We start from the raw sequence: 17,758 nt of genomic DNA, 5'->3' as shown, positions 1-17,758 counted from the left end.
GGGTGAGATTGAATCCTGACTCCAGCCTTGCATTACAAGCTTAGCATTGGTCCGAAGTGAAAGTCATTTCACACCGATGCTAAACTTGTGGCCTAAATTTTTCAATTGCTATTGTTTTACTGTGAATGCACCCTAAGGCTGCTCTGCTCTGAAATCACCCACTTTTGATAGCTCTTCAGAAAGGAACTGTTTCTATTAAGGACTTGAAGACAGACCTAAAATGTGTCCATTTCTACATGCAAATTAATGTTATCAGCAAGAGTAATTTACTAGGTGGCCAGGTTTACATAAGAACATAAGAAACAGGAGCAGGAATAGGCCAGGTAGCCCCTCGAGCCTGCTTCGCCATTCAATAAGATCATGGCTGATCTGATCTTGGCCTCAACTCCACTTTCCTACCCGCTCCCCATAACCCTGGACTCCCCTATTGTTCAAAAATATGTCTATCTCCACCTTAAACATATTCAATGGGCTCACTTTTCCCCAAAGCTATTTTTTGGTGTATTTGAAGAGTTCCGCCCGTTTTTTGGGGGCCAAGTACGGCAAAAAAAAATCATCCCAAGTTTCCCCGTTTGAATTCTTCATTTTGGCGCTGCCTGGCCTGTCATTTAGTTTTGGGGGTGGAGCCCAAGATCTGCGCCAAAAAGATTGGGTTGCCACGGTAACCAGGGACACAATGCGGGCTGAGGCTGGAAAGTGAAACATACAGTCAGCTCACAGCAACCTACACAAGCACATTACACATTGCAGCAATTTACCTCCATTCAATTATTAAAGTCCCCCTCCGTCCTGGTCCCCGCTCCTATCCCTGGCCGAATGGCCTTCCAATACTGGTCCATGCTCCTATCCCAGGCCGGATGGTCTTCCAATACTGGTCCATGCTCCTATCCCAGGCTGAATGGCCTCCCGGTCCCCGCTCCTATCCCCGGCCGAATGGCCTTCCGATGCTGGTCCATGCTCCTATCCCAGGCCGAATGGCCTCCCGGTCCCCGCTCCTATCCCCGGCCGAATGGCCTTCCGATGCTGGTCCATGCTCCTATCCCAGGCCGAATGGCCTCCCGGTCCCCGCTCCTATCCCTGGCCGAATGGCCTCCCGATACTGGTCCATGCTCCTATCCCAGGCCGAATGGCCTCCCGGTCCCCGCTCCTATCCCCGGCTGAATGGCCTTCTGATGCTGGTCCATGCTCCTATCCCAGGCCGAATGGCCTCCCGGTCCCCGGCCGAATGGCCTTCCGATGCTGGTCCATGCTCCTATCCCAGGCCGAATGGCCTTTCCCCCACCCACACCCACCCCTCCGGTCCCCGTACCTATCCCTGGCCAAACGGCCTCCCTTCCTCCCGGTTGTCGTTCCTATCCCTGGCTGAATGGCCTCCCGATGCCAGTCCCCGCTCCTACCCCTGATCGAAAAGCCTTCCCCTCCCAACCCTCCCGGTTCCCACTCCTATCCCTGGCAAATGGCCTCCCGATACCTGAAAAGCTTCACCCTCCCCCTCCCGCTCTCTCTTACCTCTCCTGCTGCTGTCTCCCTGCTGCTGTCTGGGCATCTGCTGCACCAATTTCCTTACCTGCTTCGATTTTCTTAACTCGCCAGAAGGTTTTTCTACAGAGGCCACATACGCTGGCCTAAGAAGAATTGGAGTAAATCGGAGCTGGCTAAACTTGCTGAAATGGCCAGAATTGGCGCGGGTGCCAGGTTACACCCCCATGACTCAAAAAAAAACCTAACCTAAAAAAATCGTAACTAACTGAGTTACGCTGGCGCACATCGATTGGGGAAACTTGTATTTTTTAACTTAGACCAAAAAAAGTGGCACACGACAAAAAAAACAGCGCAAATCATTGGGGAAAATTGAGCCCAATGATTTAGTGCTTGTGTTGCACTATTGGAATTAAAGAAAAAGGTGTGTGAGTAGCCCTCAGTACCTGTAGTACCAATCCTTGTTCCCCGTAGACCTAATTTTTTTCTCTCACCCAATCGACACAATCTATAGCCATTTAGTCAGCTCAGCACCACATGCTTTTATGACATCACACACCTGCTGCTTCCAGCACTGCTACACTCTGGTCACACTTCGATTTACAAACGGCCCTTTATTTTAACTATTCAAAATGTTGCATTGAGGAAAATTTTCACACAGATGGAGAAATGTGAAATAAAAATACTGGAAATAAACAGAAGATCCATCAGCACCTAAAAAGAGAAAAGGCAGGTTCGTGCTTCCACCGGGTGTCAGCCCTTCATCATAACGTTTTTTTAAATCAGAAATTGACCAGTTAAAAATTGGTCAATTCTCCAGAAGCCAAATTTATTTTCAGGATCAATGATGAAGATAACAGAAAGTTTGTTTCTACAGAATTAATTGAACTTAAATTTTATTCGAATTCAACTCATAATTTCCATCTTGGCTATAGAATTGATGGTTGCAGTTTGTTAGTGATAAACTTGTCACTTAAAGGTTTAACAAAACGTCTTAAGAGTATATTTCTAATCGCACGTTCAGTCATTTCTGCAATTCAAGGGGTGTAAAACTTGAACTGCAGTGAATATTTATTATATCTGAGACTTAAATATGAAAAACTAAACAGAGAGTAAGGACTGACTGAAGGCAGTGCAGCTTCTCGATACCACAACAGTAGCCTGTGATGGGAATGTGTTTGAAGGTTACAGTCAATGGTCCCTCTAAGCTGGGTGGTTACGCAGCGATTTGGAGGTCCAGCGCAGGGCACCCACCAGCTGTAACGCTGGAAAAGATACCGGCATGCGCAGCAAATTTAAAGGGACTATGCACCTAAAATAAAAATTAACGAGAATGTTGGTTACAGTGCCATTATTTTCACAGTCTGGTCTACGAGTTTATTTACTCTGGTCTACGAGTATGCTGTGCTAAAACCCTGTTTCTGTGATCTGACCACACTGGTAGCAGCAGAGAAAGCCAGATGGGAACCGTCACCCTCAGTGCTTGGGCTGTAAACTGGCAGAGCGGACCACCCATCCTTTCGAGAACTCGTCCAGTTTGCCACCCAAGCGATGAAAGTAGGAATTACCCGCGCCCCTCCCCTGCCCCATGTTGTGTGATGTCAGCTAACTATAGTATTGATGCTTCTCTGTCACTCTTTCATTGTTACAGATTGATGTCAGTTGCAGGAAATCATGATTTCTGTTTTCTCATTGTGGAGGGGGTTGAACGGGTCTTTAGGAAACCACAACTTTACTGAAGATGTCAAAAATGCAGATGTCCTGAGTGCTACTTATTATAGAATTTGAATATCCCAAAAAATAGTTCAGCAGCTCTTTCCAAAGTTTGGGGATATTAATGGAATCAAGGAAAATGCCATAGTGCAGGAAAGTGAACTTGAGGTAGAAGATCATGATCTTATTGAATAGTGGAGCAGGCTCGAGGAGCCAAATGGCCTACTCGTGCTCCTGTTTCTTATGTTCTTATAAATATAAAATAGCTGAAATTCTTTAAAACAAATCTGCCAAAAATCTAAAGAATAAGCTAATTTTCGATATAAAAAAATGGTTTTTTTAAAGTGAGAATGCTAAATCTTTCTTCCTCACCATTCTCCACGCTGGTATCACCAGGCCATTCACCTCCTGCAGCCAGGTGGGAAGGCGGCTGACTTGTTCCCAAGCCTATACTAACTGTGCTCTTCATCTGCTTGCATGAAGACACATGACGGCAACTGGTGACCTCCCCTTATGGGAAGGTTGCAAGCCTTTGCTTGACATCTCCTGACACAGCATGGCTTACATCGAACACTCAGTGGAGTAACGGGGTTTTATTTGCAGGTCTCACCTCCTCAGCACTGTACCGTCATGCTTTGTAAATTTAAGACTATCTGTGCGCCACCTTCATTCCGTTCCGTCCTGCTTGCTTTGAACGAACTGCACTCGTATAATAAAGAGACAGGTGTGTCTTGTCCTCTTAGAGCTAGAAATGACCAAGCTGCTGCTGTCGGGTATTAATCTGAGCCGTGTGTTGGATTGCTTTGGCTCTCCTTGCTTCTGCTCAGACTGCAGAAGGTGGCGTTCTGCACTCCAAAGGTGGCAGATGCTGATCTCTAAACGTGTGAATCTTGACTATTTCCACCCACCGAAAAAGTGTAAATTACAGCTATCGGGAGTAATTAGCGCTGATAAACCCTTCCGAGCTCATCCTGTTTGTAATGACGCACTCCTGAACTGCTCTTTCAAGGCAAGCTGTCACCAAAGAAACATAACCGAACAAACAGCGCTGGGTTTTTCAGTGTAAGGTTTTACATTGTCTTTCATGCTTAATCTAGTTAGTACAGTTCAAGTTTCAGCACAAGGGTTTTTTAATGTTGTGTAATTTTTCAGGTGCCTCGTAAAAAGATTTTAAGTCTATGAAAATGTACAGCTTGAAAGGAAAAGCTATGCACAGCTGTCCCTCTGCAGTACATTCTGTGATGCATTATCATCCCTACTACAGCATGCACTGTTAAGGTTCCCAGTAAAACACCCGAACACGAAGATATTTTTTTCAAGAGATTCTAAGACTTGCATAAATGTACACAACTTCCATTTTATATAGATATTGACCTGCGGGTTTTCATATATTTATAGACCCTTTTCTAAACTAGGCAGCAGTAAAATTACACAAGATAATATCTTGCAATTTGTAACGGTGTACGGCTGGAAATATATTGCCTTAACTAGATCAAATCCAAGCGGTAAAACAAAACACAGTTAAAATAGGTGGGTGAGCTGTAGACTGTTACAAAATTATTGACCTTGAGTTACAAAAGTACTGAAGAGAGTTAAAATGCCCAAAGCAGAAGGCTGAGGGCTTGTATGTTTGATCAGTTTTATAACCTGGAGCTTAATGGAAATTTGTATTGTTTTATATCCTTGAAATTAGATTTTTATTTAAAAGCTGAGACCCATATATTGTAGCGGTGTGCCATGGCATGCCAGAATGTGGGTGCTTGCCCATAATTCCCCATCTGGTGAGTTCTGAGCTGGGCCCTACCAGCAAGGGCCATTAAATTATAACCACTGAATAACATTGTGACCCGAACAGATGACCCAAGTAAACTTTCAGCATGAGCTTAATCTAGCTTGGTGCTTGTCACCTCGATTAACCCCTGACAGCATTCAATGCTGGTTCTTGCCAGACTGTCCCTTTCCGTCCAACACAGCAATCAGTAAATAATACAAAATTTACAAATACTGTGAAAATTTTCTCGTCACTAACCACACAGTCCACAACCTAAGCAAGTCTTTTCGGTCCTCTCTCAGTTCTGACCCTTTGACACACTGATCTTCCCCAACTCACACCCCATTCACTTTGTGGAATCTTGAACATTTCCAAATAATTTCAAACACATATATCCTCCTCCCACCCTTGCCTGTACTTTTGTTTTTGATGACCATTGCTAATGCTGCTCGGCAGAGTGCAAGAGTGTTGCATGTTGAGCCGTCCTTCGGTTTTCCCTCTTTCTCTCGGACAATGCAGTATAGTTCATCATAATGCATTATTTATTTACTGAATCAAATTTTTATTTAAACCTATTGATTGATACCAATTTGGAGCCCATTTCTGACGTGGCTCCCAGAGAAAATCTCTTTTGATCTTATTTTGTATATGCGTTCTCTTGGTGATGGTGTTACGGTGAGAAAGAGATGCAGGTGGATATTCCCTTCTCCTCCATTTCTCCACCGCCCCCACCCATTATCAACTACCCTGTCCATGACCTTAACCCCATTAACCCCACTATTACCTCTTGAACTGTGTACATTTCCATTCACCCTTTGCACGCCGTCCTAGTGACCTGTTCAAGCAAAATTGTTGGAGTAACGCCACAAATGTGATTTTAGGGCTGTGGGTGTGAGTCGACAAAGAACGGGAATTAAATTAATTACATTGTTTGACTTTCTATTCTTTACTGCTGTGGGGTAACAAACCTTTATATCCTTTCTCTGGAATAGAAACATAGAAAATAGGTGCAGGAGCAGGCCATTCGGCCTTTCGAGCCTGCACCACCATTCAATATGATCATGGCTGATTATGCACTTCAGTGCCTCATTCCTGCTTTCTCTCCATACCCTTTGATCCCTTTAGCAGTAAGGGCCACATCTAACTCCCTTTTGAATATATCTAATGAACTGGCCTCAACAGCTTTCTGTGGTAGAGAATTCCACATGCTCACAACTCTGAGTGAAGAAGTTTCTCCTCATCTCGGTCCTAAATGGATTACCCCTTATCCTTAGACTGTGACCCCTGGTTCTGGACTTCCCCAACATCGGGAACATTCTTCCTGCATCTAACCTATCCAATCCCGTCAGAATTTTATATGTTTCTATGAGATCCCCTCTCATTCTTCTAAATTCCATTGAATATAAGCCTAGTCAATCCAGTCTTTCTTCATATGTCAGTCCTGTCATCCCGGGAATCAGTCTGGTGAACCTTCGCTGCACTCCCTCAATAGCAAGAATGTCCTTCCTCAGATTAGGAGACCAAAACTGTTCATGGATTCAATTTTTGGTGCACTTCAACGTTTGAACAGTCCCTCCTATATCGGTTTTACAATGCATATGTGACCCACAAAAGCCAAATTTAATGGAGCTTACAGCAGTTAAACTTCAATCAGCGACTGCACGTTTACAAATAACCTTTAATGATGCTTTAATTGTTTGTTTAAGCCTCTATGCGGATTTCCCATTTTTGTAATTTTTTTAATGAAACATTTCCCAGCTTGAGGTTAAAAAGCTTCAGCACATTTTGGATTTAGTCCTAGAAATGCAGTGTTCACTTGCCTCAAGTCAAGCCTGCTCACATTAATATGTTACACAGATTTTTAATTACATATAATATTGTCTCTGTAATTGTGCATTTGGACCCTCTTCTTTTTGGTAATGGTACAGTTTTAGAAAAGGTCATTCATATGAATTGTGTGCACCTTGGACTGAAGAGCTTACCTAAGATGCCAGTTTCCTCTGGTTTCAAGCAGTTGTAGGCGCTTCTGACAGCTTTAACTCCCTCTTATTCCTTCACTGATAGCACGGTGCAATCTGTCGCCTGGACGACGGGGGCCACTACCCCGCTGCTGGCTCTCTGCAAAAGGCAATAATGACTTTTGGCAGGATGGTGGGATGACAGTGGCAAAATGGTGGCCCCTCCTAGAGAATCGTTAGGTTCCCTCTCTCCATTAGCTTGCTCGCTTTGCAAGCTTCTGCACCAAATAAATGAGTCATTTGAATCCAACTGACAAGCTGGCACCGATTGTCCTGCGGCCCATCTGTACTTTCAGGCATCATGTAGCCCACCAAGTGGCATGCTGGGGTCTTGTCTCAGCACCATGTAATCTTCTATTCTGTCTGTCTTTTTCCTCTGAAAGGACGTAGCAGCACGTGGGCTGGACCTGCCAGAAATCACGTGGATTGTTCAGGTAAGAGTCCGTTCTTTAGCGCCAAACAGTCTTCCTTCATAAAGTACATGAAATGACTCGGAAGCACTGTGTATTTTTCAAATGATCTCTGTGTCTGTTAGTATATTAGTCAATTATTTACTCGTTTTATTATGTTTCTGAGATACAGGGCCTGTGGTATTTTACCTTTTGAAGTAACATCACTGACGGATATTTTTTTTGCTTTTGGTTATAAAGGGGTTCTTCCCAGACAAAATCCACTGAGATACTCTTTATTCCAGCTAACTGATTTCCAAATTTGATGAAAGGATTGGAGCGGGCAAGGTGGTGGGGCAAAATACTGGCCTTTCTGCTTTGCCTTCCTATTCTCTATTCGAAGGCCTTTGCCAGTGGTGCTTTGCAAACCGCTTCAGCCAGTCTCAGCTTGGCTCAGTTGATAGCATTCTAGTGTGGGGTTCAAGCCCCTGCTCAAAGACTTCAGCATGTAAACTGTGCTGACAATGGAGCAATACTGAGGGAGTGCTGCATTGTCGTTGCTGACGCCTTTCGGATGTTATACTGAGGCCCCATCGATCGACTCCAGTGATCCACGTAGGTGTTCCAGTGACCATTTCTTTCCGGAGGGCCAGCAGTGAACGGTAGAGAATGTCTAACCTCTGCTTCATGCCGCCTTGTAATGGCACAGCCAAGATTTAAATTTGACACATTTCCAAATAATAAATATGAAGCCACATCATGCCAGGGAACTGGGAGGTAAACAAGGTAACAACTCTGATCATGAATGAAGGCAAGAGTAAACTGGATAACTATAGCCCAGTTACACTAATGGCAGTTATGGGCAAACGTTTAGGCCCCGAGATTTATTCGGGGTTGTGAAGAGAGTGGAAGGGGGAGTGGTGGTGGGGAGGTGGGGGGGGGGGGGCGGTTTCGGACGGGAATCCCAGAAGTAAGGGTTTTCTGCACATCCTGAAGAGATTAACTGCAAGACGTCTTTTAAATGTTTTCAACATGTTTCCCACCCAACAGCCAGCCAGATTGACTGCCTGCCTGGCAGGAATGCAACTCGGGAGCGATGTCAGGCAGTGGGGCGGTGGGGACGGGGGTGGATAGTCAGACATCGGAGGGTTAGGGCGAATCAGTCCATAGTGGGTTAGGTTTGAGAATTTTATCATTTTTACCTTCCCACCCATCCTTGGGGATTAAAAATTCTCCCCCCCCCATAATGTCCATAATTCAAGTAAAGTTAGGGAGCATTTAAACATGCATAGGTTAATCAAGGGTAGTCGCACAGGTTTGTTAAAGGCAAGTGGTGTTTGAGCATGTTAATAGTTTTACTGAAGAAATAATTGACTAGATAGTTAAAGGAAATGCATTAGATGTGGTGTACATGGATTTTCTGAAGGCATAAGATAAGGCGCTGGATTTTCGCTTCTGCTCATTTCAGGGCGGTAATAGTGGCAGGGCAGTAAAGTTTGCACCCAGGAACAGTTTGCGCCTTAGTCAGCAAAATTCAGCAGCTGGCCCCGAGTGTGGGGTGGAGCGCTAAGGGAGGCGTTACACATCTCTCTTAGGGTGCTAGGCCGGCTGAACAACTGAAAATCCCGAGCTAAACAGCCGGCCTTGAAGCGCTGTAAGAGAGGCTTGGGCAGAGAAGGTGGAGAAAGATTGGGGAACCCTGAAATAAAACTCAACCAGAAACATTCCCAATAAATAACTCACACCACCACAATATAAATCGCAAAAAAAACCAATCATGTTTACCTGAGGTCGACATTACTTACCTCACTGCAGGCGCTACAGCTCGTACCGCCAGCTTGCACAGGCAGTCCCAGCTCTATGAAGTGCTACAGATCACGCAACAGCCAAAAATCAAGCCGGTGTCGCAACCAGGGGCGTTGCACGTCGGCTCTCCTCTTCCAGGCTACGCACCCCGTTGAAACCGGCATCAAAAGTCCCGGAGGAGCGCTGGATGCTGGCCACCTGCTTGGAAGTGCATACCACCGCCATTGCCACCCCTCTGGGGTGCTAACAGGTGGCAGAAAACCAAAAATCCAGCCCAAGATGTTTCACAAGAGGCTCGTTACAAAAATTCAGGTGTATGAGGGAAATTTAGCAGCAAGAATAAGAACTCCTTTCTGGACAGGAAACAATGGGTTCAGATTAATGGGTGTTGCTGAGAGTGGAGAAGTACCCAAGGAGTCACAGTTGGATCCACTTTGTTCTATATATAAGAAACATAACAACATTTGCTGACGACACAAAAGTTGTGGGTTGGACGATTGTAAAAGACTTGAAGCAAACATATAGGTTTGTGGAATGGGCGGGCAGGTGGCAGATGCAATTTAAAAAGAAATGTGAGATAGTACAGCTTGGAAGGAAAAACTTTCTAGGAGGTTACTAGATGTGTACACTAAATGGAAGGATGCTGAAGGGCGTGAATGAACAAAGAGACCCAGAGGATTCAAATACACGATGCTCTGCAAGTACATGTAGATAAAGCCATAAAAAAAGGCAAATGGCATTTTGGAGTTAAACAGGGACATGGAATAAAAGAGTGAAGAGGTTAGGATAAATTTGTACAAATCATTGTTTAGGCCAGAGTTTGAGTACTGTGTGCAGTTGTGGATGCCCTGTTATAGAAAGGAAAATAAAGCCATATAGAGATTACAATGTAGATTCACTAAGGTGAGTAAAATCAAAGTTATGAGGAGAAGCTTGAGATACTGGAATATTTCTACTAGAGCAGGAAAGGTTAGAGGATTTTAATACTTTGAGTGAAGGAAGCGGTTAGGAGAATTTTTTTTGCGCATAGGGCTATTGGAATATGGACTGACTTGCCACCAGTAGTCGTTGAGGTAGAGGCCATTGTATCCATTAAGAGCAAAGTGGATGAATATTTGAAGTAGAGGAGATACAAGGATATGAGGAGAGTGCAGGGTCATGGGATTAGTTTTGGATTGCTCTAGCAAAAAGCTGTCACTGAAACACAGGTATAACGATGAAGAACTATTGTGCTGCCTTCTAGGGAGTTTAGATTTGTATGGGTTGACTGAATTTAAACACATCAAAAGTTTTGAATTTGGAGTGAACTTAAATTTGTTTAATGTCTCTTTAAACAAAGAGATAGTGATATTTGACTGCATTCCCTGAGGTACCACCTTTTCAGATTAGGTGTGAAACTGAGGTTGTGCCTTCCCACAAGCTCGATGGTGGGGATTCTGCAACACTAAATGTCATAGTGGGAGTGGTAATGAACTCCAGAACTGTATTTCCCAAGAAACCTAGTATCTTCCCCCTCCCTACCATGTAAGTGAGATCCTATCATATTGTACACGCTGGTTACACATTCTCCAAGAACTGAACAATGAAATTGGGCTGTATTTGCAATCTAGGGGACTGGCTAGAATACCCCTTGCAGGGAACCCCGTGGGTGGAGGTATCGGAAGTTTACACAGGCTAAGGAGCACTGTCCGCTGAAGGTGACCTTTAGGGAGTAATTATTTGCCTTCACAAATAAGCATTTCTAACTACAACAGCTTGACAACTTGGCCAGGATGTCGAAACCTGTCCGAGGTGTAAGATGCGTGGGCTATTTTGGGTCTGTTTCACTGGCTTCAGCCACAGTTTAACTGTGACATCGCTGTCTCTTGTTTCCATGGAGATGAATGGCAATCCTGCAACCTTGGCATGTGTGTGCATATTTCTTTTTCCTTCAATGACAAACATGTTTTTATTTAATGGTCATATTAGCAACCTTGCAAATCTTGTCAGAAGCACATTTTAACTCCATATTGAAATCCTTCCATGTCTTTCTTAGTCATGGAACACTCAAAACTGTATTGTACCTACAATTCAAGTGAGATTTAGCTGTAGTTTCAACCGGGACTTAGTCATCATGCACAGTATACCTACTATTTAGTTGTATTCTCAGCTCTGCATATGTGTGTTGCATTTTAATATATGTATACTTCCTTCTGTAGTGCCCTTCTCAATTGAAAATGCTATATGGTGCATTGTGGAAGAAGTTGGTCATGGTGTTTGATTCACAAAACCCTACCTGAGCCAAAATGGCCAAACCAATTGTTCTGTTTTTAAAATAAAAAATTATATTGTTGAATTCCAACTCTTTGTACGCTGCAGGAGCAGCGTTGACATACTGAGACATCCAAGATATGTAGATTCTACTATGAATATGTGGACAGGTCATCTTAGCATCATATTAACAAGATTAGCAATGGTCCATTATGTTCCTGATCTTGCTGAGCTGCTCCCACTCGCTCAGTGATATGGGCCTTACACTAAACATCCGTAAGACAAAGATCCTCTACCAGCCTGTCCTCGCCACACAGCACTGTTCCACCCCCCAGTCATCAAGATCCACAGCTTGGCCCTGGACAATGTGAACTATTTCCTATACTTTGGGAGCCTTTTGTCAACAAAAGCAGACATTGATGAGGAGATTCAACACCGCCTCCAGTGCACAGCGCAGACTTCGGCTGCCTGAGGAAAAGAGTGTTCGAAGACCAGGCCCTCAAATCTACCACCAAGCTCATGGTCTACAGGGCTGTAGTAATGCCCGCCCTCTTGTATGGCTCAGAGACATGGAACATGTGCAAGTGCCACCTCAAGTCGCTGGAGAAATACCACCAATGATGCCTCCGCAAGATCCTACAAGTCCCCTGGGAGGACAGACGCACCAACATTCACGTCCTCGATCAGGCCAACATTGAAGCACTGACCACACTTGATCAGCTCCGTTGGGTAGGCCACATTGTCTGCATGCCAGACACGAGACTCCCAAAGCAAGCGCTCTACTCGGAAATCCTTCATGGCAAACGAGCCAAAGGTGGACAGAGGAAACGTTACAAGGACACCCTCAAAGCCTCCCTGATAAAGTGCAACATCCCCACTGACACCTGGGAGTCCCTGGCCATAAGTGGAGGAAGTGCATCCAGCTGAGCGCCTCGAGTCTCATCGCCGAGAGCATGCAGAAATCAAGTGCAGACAGCGGAAAGAGCGTGCAGCAAACCTGCCCCACCCTCCCTTACCTTCAACCACTGTCCCACCTGTGGCAAGGACTGTGGCTCTCGTGTTGGACTGTTCAGCCACCTAGGGACTCATTCTAAGAGTGGAAACAAGTCTTCCTCGATTCCGAGGGCCTGCCTATGATGATGATGATATGCACAGAAGCTAAAATGGCCGTGAGGAGCTGCTCAGATGGATTGCAGTATCCTCCAAGCTTCATAATTAAAACCATTGATGTAGACCATGAATGAAATAGCATTTTTTTTTATAGTTTCTTAAAAGCAAACTAATTTCATTTTTTTTAATCCAAACCTTGATCCAAATCATGCTTACATTCTTCATTGGTCTGTTTTATTTGGAATAGCGGGTTTCCTGGTGCAGTAGGCTGAAACACATCAATGTCAGATTGCAGTGCCATTACCCTCTGATTTCACTTGTGGGAGATGAGGAGAATATGAGTGTTGGACTTCCCCCACGCTACTCGGACTACCTTCAAATGTAGTGTGTATAGGAATAAGTGGCCCTGAAATACAGTGCAGATGTTCCAGCAACCTTGGTTGAAAACCAGGCCCACTAAGGGCTTAGGGTCATACAATTGAAGAGGGGAACCTAGCATGTTACACCTCCATCCAGTACCAGCTGGCCCTTAACAACCCTCCACACTGCTGCCCCTTCATCACCAGTGCTTAATGCCTTACTGTCTCCTATCTCCTCAACATGATTATGATCTCCTATATTACAGTATCTGCTTCATATAGGGATAATGATGGTTGCTCTCAAGCGGGTGTTGCTTTCCAGCTTATCTGGTTAACCATTGGATTCTCTTTTTAACTGAAGGAAACCAGGTGGACATTCTGAGTGCCTAAGAATAGTTCCCTATTTTAGTATAATATTGTTATTACAGGCACCATTAGCGGCATGGACATGTTGTGTATGTGGGTTGGGAATTCGATATATACTTGAAATGGAAAAATTTGCAGGACTATTGGGGAAAGAGCAGGGGAAGTGGGACTAATTGGACAGCTCTTTCAAAGAGCCAGCACAGGCACGATGGGCTGAATGGCCTCCTATGCTGTATCATTCTATGTTGATGTAGCAATGTGCGGATCAGAGAATATATGATAAATAAATAAACTGGTGGTTCTGCCTCTCAAATCTCCTAAGTTCCAACACTCATCAGACACTCTACTGCTTCCCACATGGTACCAATTTCTTCATGTAATAGGGTTCATCTTTTCCTTTCAGTGAGGTAACGAACCTTTGTTCCTCCTTTTATCTTATTTAGTATTTGCTCGGTCAATTGAAATTTTCAAGACTGAGCGCAAAGGATATTTGGGTCGGGTCCAAATATTGAGCCGGTGTCGCAACCAGGGCGTTGCACACCGGCTCACCACTTCTGGGCGTCCCATCGAAACTGGCACCGAATGCCCTTCCGGGGCGCTAACAGGGGCGGCAGAAGACCAAAAATCCAGCCCACTGACATTAATTACCAGCGGGAACCTGCTGGTTTCGGTCTGATTCCCGCCTGCGGCCAGGCCTATTTTAATCACTGGGCCTCATTAACATGCCGCTAGCCAACTTTTTGCCTGGAATGGGCGGGAAGCAGCAGCCGGCTTTGGAAATTTTTCCCATTTTTCAGAAAAAGTGAAAAATCTAACCTCACAGAGCCGCCTTGTTGGAGGGAATGGAGTTACATTTATTATAAATCAGTTTCTTCTTTTTTTCATTCTTTCAGTATAATGCTCCGACTTCGCCTGCAGAATATGTTCACAGAGTGGGACGGACAGCCCGGATTGGGTCCTGCGGAAACGGTCTCCTTTTCCTCACTCCCTCTGAAGCAGAATATGCAAATACCCTTGTGTCTCATCAAATCAGGTCAGTCCTATCAAAAAGGAGCAAAGACTTTTTTTTCTGAATTTACAGTAGTTTTACTCAACTTTTAATTATTTAAAGTTATGTTATTGAATGAAAAAACCTTTTTCTGCTGCAGCCACTTTAGCATTGTAAAGTTGTACTTGTTGACCTGTCGGCTGTCTGATGTTTAGGGCCCTGAAATACTCAGATTGTGGTGTATCCTCACTTAAAGCGGTGTAAAATGTAGTTTGAAAACCATGTAAAGCAATTGAATCACAATGCAAATCACTGTGTAATATCTATTGAAACCCAACCAAATAGTAGCTGGAGTATCTCTGTAAACTAAAATAATAGTTGAAATGGGGCTGTATATTGCAGGCTTGGCCACCAATTGGGTAGACGAGATGGGAGGTGCACAAAAAGCTAGAGTTAGAGGAACAGAGAGTTCGGGGTTGATTATATGGATGAAGGAGATTACAGAGATCGGGAGGGGTGAGACCATGAAGGGATGTAAACACAAGGTTGAGAATTTTAAATTGGAGATGTTGGGAGACTGGGAACCAATGTAGATCAGCAAGAGCAGGGGTCAAAGATGAGCGGGGCTTCGTGCGAGTTAGGACATGAGCAGCCGAGTTTGGATGACCTCAAGCTTACGTAGGGTAGAATGTGGGAGGAATGCGTTGGAATAGCCAAGTCTAGAGGTAACAAAGGCAACAACAACGGATTAAGCTGAGGCAAAGGAGGAGACGGGCGATGTTGTGGAGGTGGAAATATGCGGTCTTAGTTCTGCCGCGGATATGTGGTTAGTAGCTAATTTCAGGGTCAAATATGACACCAAGGTTGTGAACAGATGTTAGGGAGAGGAACGAAGTCAATGGCTAGGGAACGGAGTTTGTGGCAGGGACCGAAAATAATGGCTTCGGTCTTCCTAATATTTAATTGGAGAACATTTCTGCTCATCCAAAACTGGATGTTGGATAAGCAGTCTGACAATTGAGGGATTGTGGAGGGGTCGAAAGAAGTGCTGGTGAGGTAGAGCTGGATGTCATCAGCGTACATGTGGAAACTGACGCTGTATTTTCGGATGATGTCGCTAAAGGGCAACATGTAGATGAGAAATAGAAGGGGTGGCGAGGATCGATCCTTGGGGGACATCAGAGGGAATGATGCGGGAGCGGGAAGGGAAGCCTTGCAGGTCATTCTCTGGCTATGATTAGATAGATAAGAATGGAACAAGGCGAATGCAGTCGTTTCCCCCTCCCCCCCCAACTGGACGACGGTGGATGATGAATTGCTCTATATGGTTTTTAAACTAAATTTTACACTGCTTTAAGTGAGGATACGCCATGAGTATTCCAGGGCCTAAACATCAGCTCTCTTGGAGAAGGATGGAATGGTCAACTGTGTCAAAGGCTGCAGACAAGTCAAGAAGGACAAGGAGGGATAATTTACCTTTGTCATAGTCACAAAGGATATCATTTGGATGGATTTGGGAAGCAACAACACGTTCAAGAACTTTGAAAGGGAAAAGGTGGTTGGAAATGGGGTGGTAGTTTGCAAGAATTATAGAATCATAGAAATTTACAGCACGGAAGGAGGCCATTTCAGCCCATTGTGTCCATGTCGGCCAACAAGAGGCTATCCAGCCTAATCCCACTTTCCAGCTCTAGGTCCGTAACCCTGCAGGTTACAGCACTTCAGGTGCACATCCAAGTACTTTTTAAATGTGGTGAGGGTTTCTGCCTCTACCACCCTTTCAGGCAGTAAGTTCCAGACCATCACAACCCTCTAGGTGAAGAAATTTCCCCTCAAATCCCCTCTAAATCTTCTACCAATTACTTTCAATATATCCCCCCTGGTTGTTGATCCCTCTGCTAAGGGAAATAGGCCCTTACTATTCACTATATCTAGGCTCCTCATAATTTTATATACCTCAATGAGGTCTCCCTCAGCCTCCTCTGTTCCAATAAAAACAAATCCAGTCTATCTAATCTGTCCTCATAGCTTAGATTCTCCACTTCCGGCAACATCCTTGTAAATCTCCTCTGTACCCTCTCCAGTGCAATCACGTCCTTCCTGTATTGCGATGACCAGAACTGCCGCAGTACCCCAGCTGTGACCTAACCATGTTTTATATAGTTCAAGCATAACCCCCCCCCCCCGTTCTTGTATTCTGTGCCTTGGCTAATAAAGGCAAGCATTCCGTATGCCTTCTGATAGCTTTAAGAGCATAAGAAATAGGAGCAGGAGTAGGCCATTTGGCCCCTCGAGCCTGCTTCGCCATTCAATAAGATCATGGCTGATCTGATCTTGGCCTCAACTCCACTTTTCCTGCCTGTTCCCCATAACCATTGACTACCATGTAGTTAAAAAAACTGCCTATCTCCGCCTTGAATATATTCAATGACCCAGCCTCCACAGCTCTCTGGGTAGAGAAATCCAAAGATTCACGACCCTCTGGGAGAAGAAATTCCTCCTCATCTCCATCTTAAATGGGCAACCACTTATTCTGAAACTGGCCCCTAGTTCTAGATTTCCCCCAGGAGGGGAAACATCCTCTCAGCATCTACCCTGTCGAGCCCCCTCAGAATCTTATGTTTCAATAAAATCATCTCTCATTCTTTTAAACTCCAATGAATATAGGCCCAACCTGCTCAATCTTTCCTCATAAGACAACCCCTTCATCTCAGGAATCAACCTGGTGAGCCTTCTCCGAACTGCCTTCAAAGCAAATATATCCCTCCTTTAAATAAGGAGACCAAAACTGTACACAGTACTCCAGGTGTGGTTTCACCAATGTCCTGTATAGTTGTAGCAAGACGTCCCTACTTTTATGCTTCATCCCCCTTGCAATAAACGGCAACATTTCATTTGCTTTCCTATTTACCTGCATGCTAACTTTTTGTGTTTTATGTATGAGTACACCCAGATCCCTCTGTACCGCAGCATTCTGTAGCCTCTCTCCATTTAAATAATATTTTGCTTTTCTATTCTTCCTACCAAAGTGGATAACCCCACATTTTTCCACATTATACTCCATCTACCAAATTTTTGCCCACTCACTTCACCTATCTATATCCCTTTGCAGTCTCTTTGTGCCTTCCTCACAACTTGCTTTACCACCTATCTTTGTATCGTCAGCAAATTTGGCTACAGTACACTCGGTCCCTTCATCCAAATCATTAATATAGACTGTGAATAGTTGAGGCCTCAGCACTGATCCCTGCGGCAGCCCACTAGTTACAGTTTGCCAACCTGAAAATGACCCATTTATCCCAACACTCTGATTTCTGTTTGTTAGCCAATCCTCTATCCAAGCTAATATATTACCCCCCCAACACCGTGAGCTCTTATCTTGTGCAGTAACCTTTTATGTGGCATCTTATTGAATGCTTTTTGGAAATCCAAATACACTACATCTACTGGTTCCCCTTTATCCACCCTGCCCGTTACATCCTCAAAGAACTCTAATAAATTTGTGAAAC

At 44.5% G+C, this 17,758-nt stretch overlaps 1 protein-coding gene across 1 annotated transcript in view; it reads left to right on the top strand.

The window, feature by feature from the left end:
• The window catches only part of ddx31 (DEAD (Asp-Glu-Ala-Asp) box polypeptide 31), a 120,088-nt gene that overhangs the window by 39,474 nt on the left and 62,856 nt on the right, over window positions 1-17,758 (top strand). Inside the window, exons 15-16 of the mRNA XM_070863375.1 lie at window positions 7,365-7,415; window positions 14,155-14,294. Of these exons, the coding sequence (XP_070719476.1) occupies window positions 7,365-7,415; window positions 14,155-14,294 (191 nt within the window). The remainder of the gene's footprint in view (window positions 1-7,364; window positions 7,416-14,154; window positions 14,295-17,758) is intronic.

The sequence above is a fragment of the Pristiophorus japonicus genome, chromosome 20, assembly GCF_044704955.1.
Source record: "Pristiophorus japonicus isolate sPriJap1 chromosome 20, sPriJap1.hap1, whole genome shotgun sequence".
Classification (NCBI taxonomy): domain Eukaryota; kingdom Metazoa; phylum Chordata; class Chondrichthyes; family Pristiophoridae; genus Pristiophorus; species Pristiophorus japonicus.
Note: the sequence above shows the minus strand (reverse complement) of the source record. Positions and strands in the feature narration are given on the sequence as shown.